Source organism: Protomyctophum parallelum (genome assembly GCF_964188405.1).
Source record: "Protomyctophum parallelum genome assembly, chromosome: 21".
Taxonomy (NCBI): Eukaryota; Metazoa; Chordata; class Actinopteri; order Myctophiformes; family Myctophidae; genus Protomyctophum; species Protomyctophum parallelum.
The window spans coordinates 32,969,100-32,990,413 of NC_139713.1; the positions used below are offsets into that span (position 1 = coordinate 32,969,100).

At 45.0% G+C, this 21,314-nt stretch overlaps 1 protein-coding gene across 2 annotated transcripts in view; it reads right to left on the reverse strand.

Annotated features, from left to right (window-relative positions):
- Positions 1-14,912, reverse strand: part of rasgrf2a (Ras protein-specific guanine nucleotide-releasing factor 2a) — a gene marked incomplete at both ends in the record, with an annotated part of 35,970 nt that extends 21,058 nt beyond the window's left edge. For both annotated transcript variants that reach the window (XM_083794294.1, XM_083794293.1), the window contains 3 exons: positions 472-619; positions 1,933-2,039; positions 14,625-14,912. In XM_083794294.1, coding sequence (XP_083650420.1) covers positions 472-619; positions 1,933-2,039; positions 14,625-14,912 — 543 coding nt within the window. The remainder of the gene's footprint in view (positions 1-471; positions 620-1,932; positions 2,040-14,624) is intronic.
- Between the last annotated feature and the right edge of the window lie 6,402 nt (positions 14,913-21,314).

The following is a 21,314-nucleotide window of genomic DNA, read 5'->3' on the forward strand; positions in this document are numbered from 1 at the left end:
ATTGAAAATGTATTTTGATACAAAATACAAATACTGGGTCAAAGAAATGTATCTAAATACAAAATACATCTCATTTCTTCCATCCCAGCGAAATACAAATTACAAAATACAAAAAGGTATTTCAAATACGTATTTCAAATAAATCTCTGCTCACCGGTAAGTACAATTTTGAGGTTGGAGTATTTCCATTTTTCAGTACTTCTACTCCACTACATCTCAGAGGCAAATATTATACTTTTACTTCACCATACAATTATTCGAAAACTTTAGTTACTAGTTACTTTCACATCACAAAAGGTGCTAAAAGTGTCAATGTATAATTCAGGTGGTGCCATGGATGACCTGAGACTAAAATGTGTGTGCTTATGTGTGTGTTTGTGTGGCTATGTGTGTGTGTTTGTGTGTGTGCGTGCGTGCGTGCATGCGTGTGTGCGTGCGTGTGTACGTGCGTGCGCTGCACAGTGTGTGTACCTCAGCCTTCAGCCTCTCTATCTCAGTGTCCTGGTCCTCCAGCTGCGTCCTCAGCTGATTGGCTGCTATTTTCTCCGTCTCCATGATCTGGAGCAGGTGGATGTACTTCTGCATGAGCACCTCACGCTCTATGATGATGTCACTGTAACTGCACACACGCACGCACGCACGCACACACACACACACACAAACACACACACACACACACACACACACACACACACACACACACATGAGCACCACCAGGTCTTCGGAGGGCCACAATCTTAGCCAATCAAAAATCGGAGAGGTCTGTAGGTCATGATCACATGACTAATTGACTGTAGAGATAATTTGCGTGATGTTTGGACAAAGTCTGTAAGAGTGACATCATAAAATGTGTTTAATTGGCCTCCTGGTGGCGCTACAACAGGCCAATGTGACAGATAGACGGACGAACAAACGGATGGAGAGACGGACAGCTCTCTACCCATCATGAAATAAGCATGAAAGCAGTTATTTAGTTAGTTAGTTACTTTATTGCCACAATTGTATAAGAAATTGGGTCCAAACAATAGTCAAATATTAAAAACGTTTAAAAGGTACAGCTAGACCCTTCCCCAGAAAACACTGATCGAATTTGCAGCCTTCAATCACATCACACAAAAGGGCTTTTTTCAGCTTCACATTCAAATCAAATATTGGGATTATTGTTGGCTGGTACCCTTTTACAAACACAGCACTTTTAAGTACAGAATATTATATCAGGTGATACCGATATAATCCATAATCTTATTGAAAGTGATACAAGGGGGGGGGGGGGGGGGGAGAGAGAGAGAGAGAGAGAGGATAGAACGTGAGGACAGAAATGTAGAGGTATAAATAGTGAACATCACAGCTGTGATGTAATCAGCACAGCACCAGAGTGTGACCTAAATGTTACGCACACGCACACGCACATGCACACGCACACACACACACACACACACACACACACACACACACACACACACACACACACACACACACACACACACACACACACACACACACACAGATGGAAAGTGAATATCTGGAGCATTGCGGAATGTTTGCCACTGTCTTAAGCCCGACTAATGCTCCATCATAAGACGATGATGTCGCACTGCAAAATTCTAGCAGCGACCTGCCAGTTCACAGAGTTCACGTTGTGAGCTTGTAGCCTTTTGGTGCGCCGACACTGGCATGGGCCGGAGCATACAGTACATGCTTGGAGATCGACTATTTTTTACATAATATTTATATAATAATAAAAGGTCTTCAACGTCATTATATTGTCACTTTAGAAATGTGCAGATACCCTGTATACACTTATACTGTATGTTGGTTTGTTTACTGTTGAGTGAGAAAACAATGTTCCCCCAAATCATTTGGTCCCCAGCCCCAGTTTGGGAACCACTGCAGCAAGCATTAATACCAGTTTTGCACTGTGACATTTCTCACCTGGCCTGCTGGATAGACTCCACCCACTCGTTGCAGTCTGACTCCTCCTCTGTCCGCAGCTCCAGAGGCTTCTGTCCATCATGGCCGAAGATCACCAGGAAGTAGTGCTGCACGTCAAAACACACGGAAAAAAAAGATGGTTCATTCATGAAGATACAATCCCGATCCAGCCTGTGTCAGGTGCGCTCAGGAACCAGCTACGCTTGGCCACATGTTTTGGTCCAGTCCCAGACTGAATGCATTTTGGACAGATATTTAATACCTTTTCATATAATATATGAAACTCAACTATAGACCCAAAATCCATTGACAGCTTTGTTTGGTGCTCTCCTAGCCTAGCTACAGCCCTGAATCGCTAGCCACGCCCATTAAGAAAATATGTTCTGGCGATTCAGGTCTGGTGACTCTCCCTACGACGGCATCAGTGTCATTCGAAAATCCGATCGCACCAGCTGATTGGCCATCAGCCCCCTCACTCGACAGCGTCAGACAACAAACATGGCTCCCCCCACTGCGGTGACTCATGACCGTATCAATCTGGCTATTAAATCGATGTATGATCATTTCTTTACAGAAACGACAGGTTTCATAAACATCATCATCCGACATATTTTACCGCTTTTGTTTATAGTAGGAGTAGTAGCGCTCATTGGCTGTGTTTGTTTGGTTAGAAAACGGGTTAGCCATAGCCACATGACTGACAACAACGTCATCTGCTTTCCTACTATTCTGATTGGTTGGTATGAACCAATCGCCACTTTGACTGACAACGCCCATCCCAGAAACTGCTGCCGTGGGGAGGGCTTTCAGTCTGAACTCTGAATAAGGAAGTGAAACAAAATGAAAATTCAGACTGAGTGTCAGGCTAGTGCTCTCCCAGAAGGAGAACCAATACCAACTCATCAGGCTGAGGTAGTATTTCACAGACAGACAGACAGACAGACAGACAGACAGACAGACAGACAGACAGACAGACAGACAGACAGACCCCTGCCTACAGTAACTACCACACTATTCCTCCATGGCTGTTCTACCTATAGCCTTATAGCCTGCCTTACTGTGCCTTATGTGAGGCTACAAGCCTACAACAACAGCATGGAGAGAGTGAGTGGGCCTGCATCGCATGAGTATTAATGATGCAAGCTAGCTACTGTAACTGTAGCGTGTGGACGCCATAGACAACCAAAGGCTTAAGGGCTTGTGTGTGTGTGTGTGTGTGTGTGTGTGTGTGTGTGTGTGTGTGTGTGTGTGCGCGTGTGAGTGTGCATGTGTGTGAGCGTGGGCGTGCGTGTGTATGGGCGTGCGTGCACACATTTGTATTACTACTACACTTGTGAGGGCCAAATGTCACCACAAATGTTAGTCTTTGACGAAAGTTCAACTTAGAGATGTAACGACCCATCATTCGTCTGCCCCAATCAGATCTACGTTACCTTGTCCGCACCCCTTTATAAACGCTCCGCATTTCCCATCGCTCACCTGTGCTTCCGTTCAGGTAGTCAGGTAACGCGCATCGATCATGTCAGATCCAGACGACAGCACCTCTCACCGCCGCAGCTCCAGGCTGGCTGCCGCCGAGTATGTCCACTGGCCAGACGAACTCATTTACGCCGCGCTCTCCGGCCACGGCATCGTTCCCGAACGGGGCCTAACCCACTCTCAGCTGGTGGATCTCCTTCTCGCCACCATCGAGTCCTCGCAGCCTCAGCACCACGAGTCTCCCAGCCAAGGCAAGAGTAAGGGTAAAAAGAAAAATACAACCCCGCGTTCAGCCGAGCTCGCCCAGGACGAACCTGGCGGCTCCCAGGCCGACGCCGACCCCGTTCAAAATCCGCATTCGCCGTCATCTCACGACTCCACCGCCCTGCTGCTGTCAGCTATGGCCACCCTGGCCAACGCAGTCGGGGCACTCGAATCACGGCTCCCTCAGCAAGCGCCCGTGAACCCTCCTCCAGCGGCCGCCAGCGCCACGCTCTCGTCCTCCTTTCCTCCTCAAAACAACCCGGTGCTTCTCCACCCGCGGTCCGGGTTCACCCTCTCCTCCGCCCAGCCAGTTGCCCCTGCCGGTAATTATTTCATTTCCCCCTTTTCCGCCATCTCCTCTCACCTCAGAGCCCAAATAATCGAAGGGAAGGACGTTAACCTAGCCGCTCTCATCCTCCCCTCTCCCGAATGCGACAGAAAGCTGGTAGGCTCCGACCAGCTCTCTGTCGTGTTCCGCGCCGCTGATCCCCGCATTAACCGTTCCCTCGACTTCTGCGACTTTGTTATAGCCTTCGGCTTGTTTAGGGACACCCTGTGCGATGCCTTCCCAGAGCGTAGATCCGAGCTAGACTGCTACCTCGCTCTCATTAGCGAAATCAAACGTAGATACGGCGGTTCTATGTTTTACGATTATCACAAAGCATTCTCAGCTAAAGCGGCTAACTTCCTCTCTCGCTTCAACTCAACACTCAACTGGGCGTGCCTAGATACAGAGCTGCTTATCCTACACGTAGGCGGCCACAGGGCCCTTACCTGCCATCTGTGCAACCAGGTAGATCACTCCGCCGAATCGTGCCCCAAGTCAGTGTTCCTCGCTCCCTCGGCGAAAAAAGAAAACCGCCCAAAAACTTCGAATCCTTCCGCCTTCGACTCTCAAGATTTCTACCCCCAGGACCGGCCCCCCCCGGGCCAGAGGGACTCCCGCGGAAGAGAGGTGACCTTCTTTAATAACATGGCCATATGTAACAACTTTAATGAAAACGTCTGCACCTTCGGTAAATGTCAATTCTCTCACGTTTGTAGCTACTGCAAAGATCCCCACCCAAAGTCCGTGTGCCCGAGGCGAACCCGCCCTTCGAGGGATGCCAGCAGGGAGGGTCCACCTCACAAAACTACTCGATACTCCAAACCATTCTAAGCAGCCACCCCTCCACCCCCATCCACATTCACGTTTTATCCGCCGCTCTATCATCTCACCCCGACCCAGTTTTCACGGACTATCTCCTCACGGGCCTATCGCAAGGTTTCCGCGTCGGCGTTCTCTCACCCCTAACCCACTCTCATGTGTTTCCTAATCTCCAATCTGCCCTGTCAGAACCAGAAATAGTCGCTTCTCTCCTGGAGAAAGAGGTTCTCAAAGGCTTCATGGTAGGGCCCTACCCCACCCCGCCTTTCAATCCGTTTCGCAGCAATCCCATCGGGATCGCCACGCGAAAATATTCGGGGAAAAAACGTTTAATCATAGACCTGTCAGCCCCCCGCCACGACCTGTGCCCCAGCGTAAACTCCATGATTCCGCTCGAAAACTTTTCTCTGCATTACGCTTCCATTGACGACGCAATAAAACTCATTAAAATAGCAGGCCAAGGCGCGTGGCTGGCAAAAGCAGATATCACAGACGCCTTTAAAGTAATGCCAATCCACCCGTCCCAGTGGTCCCTTTTCGGCGTTAAATGGGAGAACTTGTTCTATTTCGCCACTCGCTTAACGTTCGGCTGTAGAAGCAGCCCCCACATATTTAACCAGCTTTCGGAGGCGCTCTGCTGGGTTCTGCTGAATGTTAACCGTCTACCCTTTGTCCTCCACCTTCTCGACGACTTTCTGTTAATAGATTTTCCCTCCCAGTTCCCCCCCACCAGCCTCCGTTCACTCAAAGAAACGTTTAACGCCCTAGGGGTCCCCCTCTCGTCCGAAAAAACAGTCGGCCCGGCCAAGTCCGTCGAGTTTCTCGGTATCCTCCTAGACTCCGTAGAGATGAAAGCCTCCCTCCCGTTGGAAAAGCTAACTCGCGTCAGAGAATTAATCCAGAGCGCCGCTTCGCCCCGCACCAAGCGCCAGCTGCTTTCACTTCTGGGTCATTTCAATTACGCAATCAAAATAATTCCCCAGGGCCGCTCGTTCATATCCCGGCTGCTGGAGTTGGCCAGCAGCGTCGATTCCCTTAGCGACGTAGTTGTTCTAGATGCAGGCTGTCAGTCCGATCTCTTGTTCTGGTCAAAGTTGTTACAAGATTGGAACGGTATCTCCCTTTTCTATCACGACCCCGTATCTCCGGCCCACGAAATGCACTTATTCACCGACGCGGCGCCTTCTGCAGGTTTTGGGGGGATCTTCAAAGGGGAGTGGTTTTCCGACAGCTGGCCCGTCGAACTAACTCAGCCACCGGTGTCCATAGCCCATTTCGAACTGTACCCCATCGCCGTAGCCTGCAAGCTCTGGGGGTCCCGCTGGGCTCGCAAGCGTATAGTGTTCAACTGCGACAATGAGGCCACAGTCTTCGTCATAAATAAAGGCCGCTCCTCCTCCAATCAGATCATGCCCCTTATGAGATTCATCACCTGGTCCTCTGTCATGTTCAATTTCACGGTCCGCGCAGCTCACGTTCCTGGCCGCCTTAACAATATCGCTGACTGTCTCTCTCGTTTCAAACTCCAGGAGTTCCACCAGCGATGCCCTTCAGCCAAGCCACTCCCCCTGATCTGCCCGGCGCACCGAGAGCTAGTTCTGTCCTGATGCCCCACATCCAACACCTCCGTTCTCTCGCCGACGTCTATATTAGATCCGCCCTCTCCCCCGCCACCGCATCCTGCTACGCCTCGGCCTGGCGCAAGTTCGGTCAGTTCTGTGCCTGTCACTCCACTCCTCTCTTCCCGGTACTAATCTCAACCGTCGCCCCTTTTCTCGTCTTTAATTTCAAATTTAATCATCTCAGCTACGGCTACATGAACAATCTACTGGCAGGGGTCCAGTTCCACGCCCGCCTTCGCGACCCCCTTTTCCCCAGCCTGTTCGCTAACTCACATATCAAACTCCTCCTAAAGGGCTTTCAGCGATCGTCACGCCACGTCCCGGACAAGCGTCTCCCCATCACTCTAAACATTCTCCACTCCCTCGTCTCGGAACTCAGGAAAGGAGTCTTCACTCCTTATCTAGACCGCCTCCTCGAAGCCGCCCTTCTCCTCGCCTTCTACGGATTCCTTAGGGTAGGCGAGTTCACGACCAGGTCCACGGCGTTCGACCCCTCTAGAGACGTCTGCTGCTCCGACCTCCGCTTCACCTCCACCGGCTACAACCTATCTCTGAAACACTCAAAAGCTGACCGCGGCCACAAAGGCTGCCTCGTCTCGGTGGCCAAGGTCTCCGGCAACTTCTGCCCCTTCTCCTCCATGCTGCGCTTCCTCTCCGTTAGAAAACGCTCCTCCGGTCACCTTCCTCTCTTCAGCCTCCCGAACGGTCTCCCTCTCCACCAGCACGCCTTCACCTCTCACCTCCGCTCCCTGCTCCAAAGATGTGGCCTCCCGCCTGACCGTTACTCCAGCCACTCTCTGAGGATCGGCGCCGCCACCACCGCTGCTGCCAGCGGCGTCTCCGTGCTGACCCTGCAGGCCCTGGGCCGATGGTCGTCCTCCGCCTTCTCCTCCTACGTGAGACCTTCCTCCGCCTCCGTGCTTGACGCCCAGCAGTCCATGGCATCTTCCAGCGCGGTACCTACATTGACTGGTGGATGTGTCCGGTGGCGGGTACCTCCTCCTCTGCCCTCCTCTAAACATGTTCTCCCTCTCCAGGACGCCCACTCACTTCCTCCAATACGACGGTCGACCCGTCCTCCGGCCACGCGGGCCTCCTCCGCCGGGAGTCTTCCTCCAAAACGACGGTCGACCCGTCCTCCGGCCACGCGGGCCTCCTCCGCCGGGAGTCTTCCTCCAATACGACGGTCGACCCGTCCTCCGGCCACGCGGGCCTCCTCCGCCGGGAGTCTTCCTCCAATACGACGGTCGACCCGTCCTCCGGCCACGCGGGCCTCCTCCGCCGGGAGTCACCCTGTCTCGCCTCCGTCGCCAGGTGAACCAAAATTATCGCCACTGCTCCTTCTCGCATCCCTCTGCCGAGAGGTCGTCCACTCCCACGCTACTAACCCCACTCTCTCATTTTCCATCCGCCTCTGCAAGGTCCCATCTCCGCAGGCTCCTCTCTCTCTCTCCTCCAGGCCCCAGGCGGGCCGATGACGCCCTAGTGCAACCCAAGCCGGTAACGACCTCCAGGTATGTTCTTTAAATTCCTTTTGGGGGGCAGGCTCAAGAGCCCCCCTGCCTCCGCCAGGCAGGATTCGAACCGAGGCTCTGGCCCGTCCCCAGGGGGCCCACGCCAAAGCTCCTCCACTGTCTCCTCCTCATACCGTTATCATTCTGTTGTCATTCTGTCATCATACTGCTTGTCACTTCTCTGTCCATTCACTCATCCCAGCTCCATACTGTAATCAATTCATCCGCAATAAATCTCACCTCCAACCTCCGCCCTCCGTCTTAAGTGTAATCTCGTTAAGAGTTGAAATGTTAGTCTTTGACGAAAGTTCAACTTAGAGATGTAACGACCCATCATTCGTCTGCCCCAATCAGATCTACGTTACCTTGTCCGCACCCCTTTATAAACGCTCCGCATTTCCCATCGCTCACCTGTGCTTCCGTTCAGGTACCCGCCACCTCCCCGACGACCGCCCAGCAGCAGGCTCCACCAGGTCGGCCCCAGGGGGGCAGGCTCAAGAGCCCCCCTGCCTCCGCCAGGCAGGATTCGAACCGAGGCTCTGGCCCGTCCCCAGGGGGCCCACGCCAAAGCTCCTCCACTGTCTCCTCCTCATACCGTTATCATTCTGTTGTCATTCTGTCATCATACTGCTTGTCACTTCTCTGTCCATTCACTCATCCCAGCTCCATACTGTAATCAATTCATCCGCAATAAATCTCACCTCCAACCTCCGCCCTCCGTCTTAAGTGTAATCTCGTTAAGAGTTGAATTACAGTATAAATTGAGTAATAGACGCGTTTTAGGCTTAAAATTACGGAAAGACACAAGTTAGAGTCATGCCTGATTTATACTGGTGTGGTGCTTGTAGATCTGTTATTTTTGGTGCACATCACCCGCACACAATTACACTAAGTATACAGTAGCTCAGGTGTAGGCTTATAAATGGCAAAACCGAAAGGTACGGTAATAGGTAGAAATGGCATTCATCGAAAGTCTATAGCCATACATTCAGCATTCGTGTGTGTAAGCCTGCACGGTGTGCACGGCTGCAGGCACTGGTGTGTGTGTGTGTGTGTGTGTGTGTGTGTGTGTGTGTGTGTGTGTGTGTGTGTGTGTGTGTGTGTGTGTGTGTGTGTGTAGGGTGTGTGCAGAATGTCTGTGTAAGGGGGCTTACATAACTACAGTATGAGGCCTTGTGCAGCTATACTGTAGGCTAGCTCCTTGCCAGATTCTGCAAGAGAAATAAGCAACCAGGTATATGAAAACAAGCCCAAAGTCGCTTATAATAATGGCAAACATGGCAACAGTGGTTGCCATGTCCCACATGCTGGCTTTTTAAGCTGTAGGATAACAATAAGAGGCAGACAGACAGACGGGGGGGGGGGGGAGGACTTAAAGCCATGGTTTGCCCTGTGCCCTATACTATGTGTCACACAAGAGTCATCAGGTTCATCAGTCTGCCATGTAATATATACTATACACTAGTAGTTCTCAAACCTTTTCATGCCAAAGACCCCAAATTGATTTGGTATTGACAGAGTAAGTGGAGACAGACAGGAAACGAGGAGGGAGAGACGGAGGTGACATACAGGACCAGGGGCAGTGGGAGCTGTGGAGATACTGATATGCCATTGCACTTTCCACAGCGTCCTTTCGTCTTCTATCCACTGCCATTGATTCTGTTAAGTAAATTTTAGTTACATCAGGCCATTTCGCCATGTGTCGTCGTCTGTACACGGGTGTGGGATCTTCACAACTCTGCATCAATCAGATGAGTGTGTCATCAGTTCCATTGTAACGATGTCAAAGTAAAATAAACACGTCTGATCAAGCGTCTGAACAATTACATATGACAACAACCGGAACACTCGTACACGGAAGCTCCTAAAAAGGACCTCAGTAGGGGGCGTGGCCAGGAATACAGCCTATAGGCGTCTGGACAGGGCCAGTGTCGATGTGTCCTTGAGCAAAACAGTTACCTTAATTGCTGTACTAGTAATGCTAATAGTAAGCATGGCTAAATGCAGAGGAAAGGTTTCATATGTGCAAATATACAGTGACAAAAAACACATTGCAAAGTATGTAACGGAAACCAAGGCATTAAACATGCTGTAATGATTCACAGTAAGCTGCACTTCTGTCAATGTTCATGGCCAACATTAGGATAAATATATTCAGCCATGGGTACGGGCAGTTCGTTCCTGAATAGATATTGCTAACATGCACAGCTAAGCTCAAGGGAACCGGTAAACATCACTAGATGGTGAGTCATTGATATCAATTGTACATCATTTGCTTAAAATGTCCTTGATGTTTTTGTCTGCAGGTTTTCACAGAACCTTTTCAGAAGGAAGTCACTTATCTGAAGAGTACCCTTCATCAGGAGCAGATCAGATCATGTTTTATTGCATATTGTTTTTGTAATGTAATTGATGCTGTGTGTGTGCGGATGCCTGCCTGCCTGCTTGCCTGTCTGTCTGTCTGCGAAAACGTAGGACCTGTCTGTCAAAACAACAAACCTCAATAAATAATTTTCATCAAACTAGGTGTGTGCATTATCAGCATGCTGCCCCAAAGAATAGTATTTGGGGCAGCATATATATAATCTATAATATATAATCCAATTCAAATTTGCCCATGTTAAAAGGGCAAATCTATATGTGCTCAGTAGAGCACTGTCTCTTCCTCCGTGAATGTGCTGAGTACCTCATCCAAAAACACGTTATGCAAACATGCTCATTCTATGGAGTAGTGTGATGACCCATCCCATTGATTGCCATTGAGTGTCCTGTGTAGCCTGGGATGACTATTTCTAGTAATCAGCCCGGAACCACCAAACCGGAATCAGAATTAACAGTAACTAATTCCCGCGATCAAGGGCGTCATCATTTTAGGGTGTAATCAATTAAAGGGGGGATATGCAGTATGCACTATGCACCCCCCCAATAAAAGCCTTATGCATGTGTCAAGTTTCTTCAAGTACTTGATTGCTTGGTATATCCATCTTTTATTCCAACTCGTAGTGACCGGCAAGACTAAAAACAAACGGGGGGACAAAAACGCAGAAAAAAGTGGAAACCACCTTACCGGAATAAGAGCGGATCCGATCGGATCACATGGGCGAATTTGGACACAGACCAGGCTTTCCTCTAAAGGCTCATACATAGTCTGGATTTACGGTGGTGGGGTGACCACCGAACTACAACATGACGTCACGAGCCGCGGTGAAGAGCAAACCACCGCCACCGCTACAGCCCTTCTCTCTGTTTTTACTCACCACCGCTCAATGTTATTTCAGCTCCGGTGGTCAGCTCACCACCGGAGCGGTGGTCACCTCATCACCGAAAATCCAGACTATGAATAGGCCTTAAGGTGGAAAGTCTGGTGATGCGAGGTTAGTTCCTTTGTAGGAGGACAGGGCCAGCCTGCTGGGGATGAGACACACCTGGTCCCAATCATCCCCTTGAGTAATCGTTATAAAAGCAGACTGGTCCAGCTGTGGTCTTTCACTCTCTCTCCTGCACAGGCAATGCTGCCTGCTTGGTGTTGCTGTGTTTGGCTTGGTTTTAGTTTAGTTGAGTTGCCATTTGCACTTGCACATACAGTACAGTAGGCCTACGTCATACAGTGCACACAGCCATACACGCTGTAAATTACTGATACCACTGGCACTTTTTTTTGTTGTTAAAATTTCAATTGTGTCTAGTTTAATCCTGTGTGTCGTCTCCCTTTTGTCAGGATGTGAGCCAGTTCATGACAGTAGTCTACACACCGCACTGGGCTTTAATTAGTACAGTAGGCTTACAGTAGCTATGTTGCCTCCTGCAATTTTCAAATGCTTACAGTCTGGAGCACCACTGCACCAGAAGCTCTGAGCATGATCAAGCGATAAAGTGGAAGTGAAGCCTCCTTCCTTCTGTTTTTAGTCTTTACAGTCGCACAAACTTGTCCTAATACAAATCATCTAAGCCTAAATAGCTTGCTGCTTAGCAGAAATGGATATTAAAAAGTTAAACGTGAAGATATTTTGAAATATATTTTCGTGAACGTTCTGGTCCAGCTTCCTTGCTCAGATTTCAGGAGGTGTAGTTCCAGACACACTCTCTCTCTCTCTCTCTCTCTCTCTCTCTCTCTTTTGTGGAATAGTTGTGTGGCTACAAACGATAAAGAAAATTGCCAGTTGCCAATTCTGGGGATCACATGGAAATGTTTGAGAAACACTGGTTTAAAAAAACATTTAGTATGCTAACCCAAATATGCAACTACATGTTAGAAACAAACCCAAATAAGTAACTACTTTTAGAAACAAGCCCAGATAAGCAACTACACTTCTTTTAGAAACAAGCCCTAATAAAAAACCTGCAAATGACAACTACCAATATCTATCTACCGGATGTACCGGTATATCTATAAATGCACCACGTCTTTGTGTACGTAATTGGTACAGTACGTCTCTACTCCACATAACCATTCGCCGTACTTGAGCACAGTATGTGTTTATGTGCGTATATGTTTGTACTTGTTTGTCCAGAAGTGTATACGTACAGATCGCCAAATAGGACCAAATAAGCACATTCCAGAGCCCTCTCTCTGTTTTAACCCATTAAGACCTGAGGCAAATTCTAAAAGAATCTTCTAAATCAGTTTAGTGAAAAACCTTTTCATGTCAAGGACCCCCTAAAGTATATGTATTATCTCTGCTGTTCAGGAAGAATGTTAATTTTTCAGGAAATGAAAAATATATATTTTTCAGTAAATTAAGAAAACCTTATATTTTGAAAACAAAGCAATATTGTCAATTACTTCCATGAGAGGGGGATAGGTGGTGGACTGAGTTAGTTGCTTTAGCAGACAGTTTGAGAGGAGGAGAGGTGGTGGAGTTAGCTGCTTTAGCAGACAGTTTGAGAGGGGAGTGGTGGAGTTAGCTGCTTTAGCAGACAGTTTGAGGGTCCAATTGAGAGGTTTTGTCCGAAGCATGTTTTACTACTTTTCATTGGTTCAATATTTTCGAAACAACACACAGACGTAAAGGGTGTTCAATAGCACTGATTTATGCAAAATCAAAATCAAAAACCTCAAAAATCCAGTTAGGTGGTTTCATCCCGACAGAAAACGATTATGTATTTCTACAAGCTTGTAGATCTGCTATTTTTGTATAGCCAAAGTGGTTCAAATGATTGTGATGCTATATTAACTACTTTCCGGACCCCACTTGAGAACTAATGTGCTATATAGCTAAAATCTAAAATGACACAGATGCTTTCCCAGATTGAACGGGTTAAAGCAGACGTGGGTCTGCTTTGTTTGTATATCGTCTCTGTCAGATGGAAACCCCATACGTCCCAAACTGTCACTTTTCAGGATCCAAATTCAAAAGTAGCAGGTCTACAAGCTCAAAACGCGTCGCAACTCAGGTAACATAATTATGAAGCACACTAATCTCACCAGCTCTTTAGTAAACATACATTTTCAGGTATCCTGTAACCTGTATGAGATAACTCATACAGGATAGACAGGACAGACAGACAGACAGAATGCATCTTGTGGCCTATACTGGCAGTGTGACCAAGAAGGTTAATTGGCACTGATGATGGCACTCTATGATGCATTGAAAATGGTGGACCCTATTGTAAACAAGTGTAATGCTTTATGGTGTCGTCCACAGTTAACAGTTTTGTATTGAGTTGTGCTTGAAATGTAGCCTACTGTAATTCTCCAAACTGTTAATAAATACTTCAATCAATCAATCAACCAATCAATCAAACTGATCAGTTCAGCGAGACAAAGCATTTCCGGGGGTCCCCAGCCAAAAATGTTGAGAACGCCTGGCTTAGACTACACTCATTTTACAGTCTGTAGTTTTGATATCAACTGTATTGTGTGTGTGTGTGTGTGTGTGTGTGTGTGTGTGTGTGTGTGTGTGTGTGTGTGTGTGTGCGTGCGTGTTTGCAGGCTATATATTTTCGTGAACGGAAATGCCATGTAAAACAACAATTAAACCTTTAAACAAAACCGACATTATAATTGGCTATTTATGGTGACGTAATTAAGATATGTTTCAATTTTGGGTGAGTAAAAGGTAACGTATGCGTATCATGTACATGTATACAGTATAACTTGAAAGTAGTATATACTGTGGTCGGCTGGACCGAAAGTGGTATATTGGTGGGCGTGGTTATAATTGGCTATTGGTAATTAAGATATGTTTCAATTTTGGGTGGATAAAAAGTATTGTATCTGTATGACATGTATAACTTGAAAGTATACTATGGTCGGCTGCATGGACCGAAAGTGGTATGATGGGCATGGTGGTCATATTCTATAATTTATAATTGCTGTTGATGGTGTGTCCATGAGCAAAGCATTTTGTTGTTGGATAACATTTAGTATATCCGGTGAAACCTTAGAAACGTGGACCACAGACAAAAACACTGAAACACATTTAAAACTAGTTAAACTAACGACGTAAATGGCTAAGTTGGCATAAAGCACCCATAATGCCTCTTTAACATTTGGGCCAACAGGGTAAACCTAACCTTAACCCATGTCTAACCAATGACTAGTCTAAACTAAGTATGCACCCCAGAGTGAACTGTCAACATCGATAAAATACAATACATACATTAGAGTCTTATGTATAGGTGTAGCGTGTAGGGTGTAGGCTAATGATTAGACGGTAGACCTACCTGCTGCTGCTGCTTGTCCATGCCCTCCTTCGTGCCAGAGGAGGACCCTTTGGGCGCAGGGACCCTCTCACAGCTGCACCCCTCCAGCAGGTAGATGCCCGACGGCCGTGCGCTCTGCTCGCTCTCGAAGTAGAAGAGCACGTTCTGGTACAGCGCGAAGAACTTGTCGCTCCAGCGGCTGTTCTCCGCCGTCTTCTTGCTCAGGACGCCGCGCCTGGTGCCCTCCTTGCGGGCGATGAGCGCCAGATACAGCGCGTGGCCCTCGTTGTACCGGACGCTCTTCTGCATTTCGCCTTCGATAGTTTGTTTTATTTTGTTTTTTGTCCTGTTTTGCCCCAATATCAAAATAGTAATCATTCACATCTGCTGTAGCCTATCTGTCATCCTACTTTTTTGTCTTATTTTTCAGCAATAAACACTATGGTAGCCTGTTCGTCATCATAGGCTATACTTCTGTATGTTTTTTTTATGTTTTATTTATTTATACATTTTTGCCAACCAATATCAATTAAATAGTGACTAGGCATCACAGACGCGGTAGGCTATACCATAGCTATACTTAGAGGTTAGAGAAAGTGGTTAATAACGTTAACAATGTATTTTCATTGCAGGGAAAGAATAATCCATGGTTTACGTACCCTGCAGTAGGAAAGTTGGAGCTCGCACGCACCACTTGCTTTTATTATAAAAATTACCCACATAATCTAAACCTGGTAAATCTATAATATTGACGACATTACCGTTACAATCCGGATTTTGACAGGTTATAGTTACTCGATCTGTGTTTTTTTAATTAAAAAATATAGACTGCGCTACAGGAGACAAATAAAAAGAAATAAAACCAACGAAAGCTTATATGATAGCAGCCTATGCAGCAGGCCAGCAGCAGCAGCAGCAGCAGCAGCAGAAGCAGCAACGTAAAATAAAAATAGATGCATGCAGGGTCAGGAACAGACGGTTGAAAACAGAACCACGGCTGAGATCAACGTTTAATCGGCTTTGACACCAACTTAAAGAGACAGGTCACTCTATACTTCTATAGTCTATACAGCCTATAGTGCAGGGCAGGCTGCACATGGTAAATCCTTAGTCCGGCTCATCATTTATCCATTGAGCGGAGAACCAAATGGACCACAGCACAGGTCTGTAGGCTGTAGGCTACCACCGAGTTACAAAAATACACTTAAGATTTAATTTTGTGCATACCAGTGGTGAGTGGTCCTCAAACGTAATAGCCTAATATTACTATTAATACCGTAATCATAATTCAAATAATACATTGTTATATTGCACTTTACATTCCCATTTTAAAATAACTTATTTATTTTGTGCCAGGTATAGGGAGTAGGGACCCCCATACAAGACAGGATGAAAATTCCACACGTTTTACAACGTGTGGAATTTACAAGGTGTGTCCCTATATGTCCCTATGTCTGTTTAGGGTACCAAAGTAAGGGTACCAACAGGTGAGAAAGTGGCACTGTTGAGCTTCACACATGTGGTGCACGGTGGGAAGCTTAGTTTTTAGTGTAACACCAGTCTTTTTCAGCACGTGTCTGTCTGTCTGTACAGGAATTCAGTATAGTATAACAATAGTATAGTTCCACCGCTCACTTCACACAGGTGTGATTTATTTAAAGAGCAAACGCAAAGGGAGCTTGTGGATGGAATATGCATGGATAGTGCTCGGATGGATGGATGGATGGGTGGATCTGTGGGTGGATGGGATGGATGATGTATAGGGTTAAAGTGGTTCAATAGATTTTTATGCTATATTAACTAATTTAGACCTGAGGCCGATTCTAAAAACGCCTTTCCTAAGCTAAGGTTTTCTGAAAACCTTCAAATTCTTATTCAAAAAAGGGGGAACCCCACACTGCAATATAAACCATTACAGAGAAATATCAAATACAGTATATCCAAATAACGGTTGCATGAAGCTTGCGGCTTCGTTATCTTAATTGGTACGTTTCCAGCTAAATTACTCATGGTGCTCAAACCATGTTGATGTCAAGGTCCCCCAAATGTACGTTGTATTTGGACGCGGACCCCCAGAAGAGAAGATATGCATATGTCTAGCCAATATGATCTCACACTGCATATACACTGCAATACGTATTGCAGTGAAACAGGATCTAAACATTATTTTATTAAAAGTTACTCATTGATACCCAAAAATGGATCCAAGTTGCGTGATTCTTGTTTGATGATCAGCCTCTCAACCCAAAGGTTCTGTGTTCAAGTCCCACGTTTCCTTGTTCAATTCTGGAGTAGCCTACTTTGAAATTCCCAAAATATATATATTTCTAGTAATGTGCATGAGCCGAATAAACATTGAGCAGATTAATTAAACATTGCACAAAGATGTTTTCTCACAACCTCCATACAACGTCCAAGACAGCTAAACACTCAGCAACCGTTTAGTCATTTTAAGTAAGCAAGTTATGTTAGTTTTCATCTATCAATCAGAGCCAGACTCACTGAAAAGAAAAATAGTACATTACCAGCTAGTCTTTCTAATGTTGTCTGTATGCAATGTCAGTTTTGAGGCCAGTCACGATTTAATAATAATCCTGTATTCTTGTCCAAGTTTACCATTAGCATTCACTTTCACTTGATGATTGTACCATATAAATAAGATACCCAGTAGTGTCCCCTGGTGATGGATGTAGTGAATAACTACATTCGGTAGTCAAATTTACTTGCATGAAATAAAATGTAATATAATGTGAGTCTGTGACAGACTCACTAAAAGAAGAAAATAAAGACATGAAGCTTGATATATGATTATCAAATAAAATATATTATTTATTATTATGAAACATACTTCTCAACAATCTCTTTAAAATACAAAAAAATAATTAAACCATTAATGTAAGAAAAATTTGCACATATTTACAACTGTTACAGATTATTAAACAAAAGAGAAATAATACTCAGTGTAGCATACTATCATTTCAAAGTAACAACTATTTACAAGCATAACTATGTATACACAGAGAGAGAGAGAGAGAGAGAGAGAGAGAGAGAGAAAGAGAGAGGGGGGAGAGTGATGGGTGGGATAGATTGAGGTGGGAGGAGGAGAGAGTGTGTCGTCCTGCTGGGATGGATCAGGGACCTGTGAGAGAAAAAGAAGTGATAAGTAACTTTAGGTCATTTACTTGATACATTTAATTGCAGGAAATTGCTCCTGCATTGTTGTTGTTGTTGTTTATAATTGTTTCTTTCTTTTTTATGTCTTGCAGTTTAACCACGTGAACCCTAATGCCCCTATTCTTTCTGGGATGAACATTCAGCACAAATAGCAGATCTACAAGCTCACAATGAGTCTCGATTAGTGATGAGAGATTAATCTGTAAACACATCGGTATCGGCCGATTTTAGTTGTTTTTAGATTAATCTGCATCGGTTCGATTAATCAATCAGCCCGATTAATTAATCGGTCTGATTAATCGGCCTGTCTTTACAGATAAACAAACCCAAAGTAACAGCTTGAACAGATCTACAAGCTCACAATATTTAATATAAAGTTATTTAAGTTGTTATTTAAGTTGTTACATGCATTTTTCAGAATGGACAATATTATTATAATTGAATACAGAAACTTACATAACCCCGGAGAAAGTAAATAAATTTGATCCAAACATTCCTAATTTATGTTATAAATGTGGGGAACATAAAGGTACACTGTTCCACTGCTTATGGGAATGTGAGGAGATTAAAACATTCTGGAGGTCTGTGGTCCATTTGTGGTCTGTGGTCCATTATGTCTCTCAGATTACGTCAGGTCCAGTTCCTCTTTGTCCTAAATTATGTATACTCAGTATTTATCCATTAAATTGTACACTAAATAGTAATGAAAAAATAATGACCGACCTTTGCCTGTTACAGGCCAGACGCTCAATTGCGCTATGTTGGAAGAATGTCAATGCCCCTACGATCGGCTTTTGGCTGAGGAACTTAACAACAAGTTTGGCACATGAGAAACTAACATATGTAATTAGGAAGAAACCTGCGGTATTCTATAAGATATGTGAGAAGTTCTTGGACTTCATTAAGCGAGGTGATATTGAAGAGGCTTTGGATGTATAGTGGTTAACTGAGTAGTCAGCTGTGGGGTGGGGGTAGGGAACTGTGATGGACATTGGGCATTTGTTTGTTTAACTGTATGTAATGTGTTTTATTTTCGTTTTATTTTTCTTTATGTCATTATTTATTTATTTTTGTTCTGTATTTATTATTGTCAAAACATTTTGTGATAAGATTTTGTTTGTATGTGTGCTGCCATGGGGATGTGGGGGGAAAAAATATATGTCAATTGTTTTGAAGAAAGAAAATGAATGAGCATATGTTTAAAAAAATTGAATACAGAATGAGATCATATCGACATCGGTAATATCAGTTATCGGCCATAACATCAATTAATTATATTGGATATCGATATCGGCCAAAATGTCTCATCGGAACATCCCTAGTCTCGATGCAAGGCGCTGTGAGCTTGTAGATTGGCTTTTTTGGTAAAGAAATGTAGTGTAGGGCGAAAAAGGAGGACCTAGTATGGAGGCCTGGGGCACCTTGGTCGACTAAGTATAAATGGTTTGTTGAATGGGAGCGTAGCCTAGTTTAGCTCAACTCTTGGATGATCAAGCATCAGATCCTCTTAATAGTAAAGAACTTCTTCATACTGTAGATGGATGGATGGTCTAACTAAACTAAACAATGTATTATGATGTATTTATTAAGTGGCTAGATTCTCTATTAGTAAAGATGTACTGGTATTTACTTACTTGGCACACGTTGACAGTCAACCTTCATCCTTGCCTTGGTCCAGGTCTCTTGGTGCTGATGGAGGCAGAAGATTGTCTCTGCACATGGAGAAGAAACACATGTTAGTGAAAATCAACATACATATCTTGCTAATTATAACTAAATGTACATAGTAAGTTACATCTTGCCATGTAGTAACTAATTAGTAACATAATGTATATTATAACAATGTAAGTCACAAAATGATCTCAACATTAATTTTATAACTACAACTCAACATTTGAGTTCTATCCTTGCAGATATAATACATAATTATAATGGATTAAGTATCAATTGTATGTTTTATAATGAGACCATGTTGCCATGTCATTATCTTCACTCAGAACCGGTAACCAACTCACCTTCCTATGGACCACCCTGGGGGCATCGATGAGGATGGTGCCCATCCTCCTGGGGGGGCTGTCAGCTTCGACCTCCTGTGTGAGAAAAGGTAGTGATTTGTAATGTTAGTGGATGTTAGTGGTGGCAAATGTACATGCATAACAAATCACTGGTTATTGGTTAATCACTTCAATGCAACTGTTCCACTGTTTCATGTCTCTGCTTGCAGTTTAACCACTGAGCCCTAGTGTTTGGGGCAGAAAATAGCAGTTCTACATGCTCACAACATGCTGTGTTGTGAACTTGTAGATCTGTTCTTTTTAGCAAAGAGATTTAGTGCAGAGGGAAATTAGGAGCGGCCAAGTATAGACCCCTAACTCCTTGTATACTATGTAGTAAAGTTGTACTCACTCTTAGGCATTTGGCTGGTGGTGGCACTGGCATTTCACCGTGGTTTTCCTCCTGATCTTCCTTTGAGTCCTTGGGTGGTGGTTTCCTCTTGTTTCCCTTGCTCTGAGATTGTAGTCTCTTCTGGAGGAAGGCTTGCATGCTCCTGCAAAAAGTGTGAGATGGGAATAAGGAGAGTAAGCATTAACTCAGACAATAAACAAAGTCACATAAATAGAGCACAGGGAGAACAATGTGGTGCCTCAAAGAAACTAAGATTCAAGGTAAACAATGAACCTAGCATGTCTAAACAACATACTATCTAAACATTTGTGGTCAAGCAAAACAAATCAATTAAAGTAACAAAACCATTAAAACCAGTGACCAAGATGTATCTATACATACTTGAACTGAGCAGATCCAGTTCCTCGCTTCTTTTTGGCCACGGTGACCCTCTTCCTGGGGGTGACCTGCCTTGGTGGAGGACACACAGGGGAGTCAGTTTCCGTGTCGGAATCGTCTGTCAAACACGGAAACCAACTCACCTGTGTATCTTGTGGGTCTTTGGGTGCTTCTCCCTGTGAAGCCTTCACTGTCCCTTTCAGTATCACCCTGGAATTCTTGGGGTCATCGATGCATTTCCAGGTCCAGTTGTCTAGGTCCAGGTCCTGTGTGAGGAAATGTAGACAATTGTAACTTCAGCAAATTTCCTTCAATAAATCTAAATTCATGAAATTGAAGTAGTTAGTAGTGAAGTAATTCGTATTAATAATAGTGTTTTTTGTAACGTTTCTTCCTACAGATAAACTCATGGAAGCTTTCTTTATCAAATAATCTTTCAAAAATAGCCGATCTACAAGCTCACAATGCATCTCATCGGTTATTTTCTAATAGACACAGTAAAAAAATAGGGCTTATAAGTGGTTAATGCATGTTTTGAATAATAATCTACAGAGTAGTAAGTTTGAAGTTTTCAAAAAATTGTAGTGGAGTTGCCTGAGAGATGTAGTGGAGTGTATAGTATAAACTATAAAGTATTGAAAAATTGACATATTCAAGGAAAGTAAACATCAAAATTGTACTTAAATAAATAAATCAACTTAGTTACTTTAGTTTCCACCACTGGTAGTAAGGAAGGATGTACTTACTCGAAAG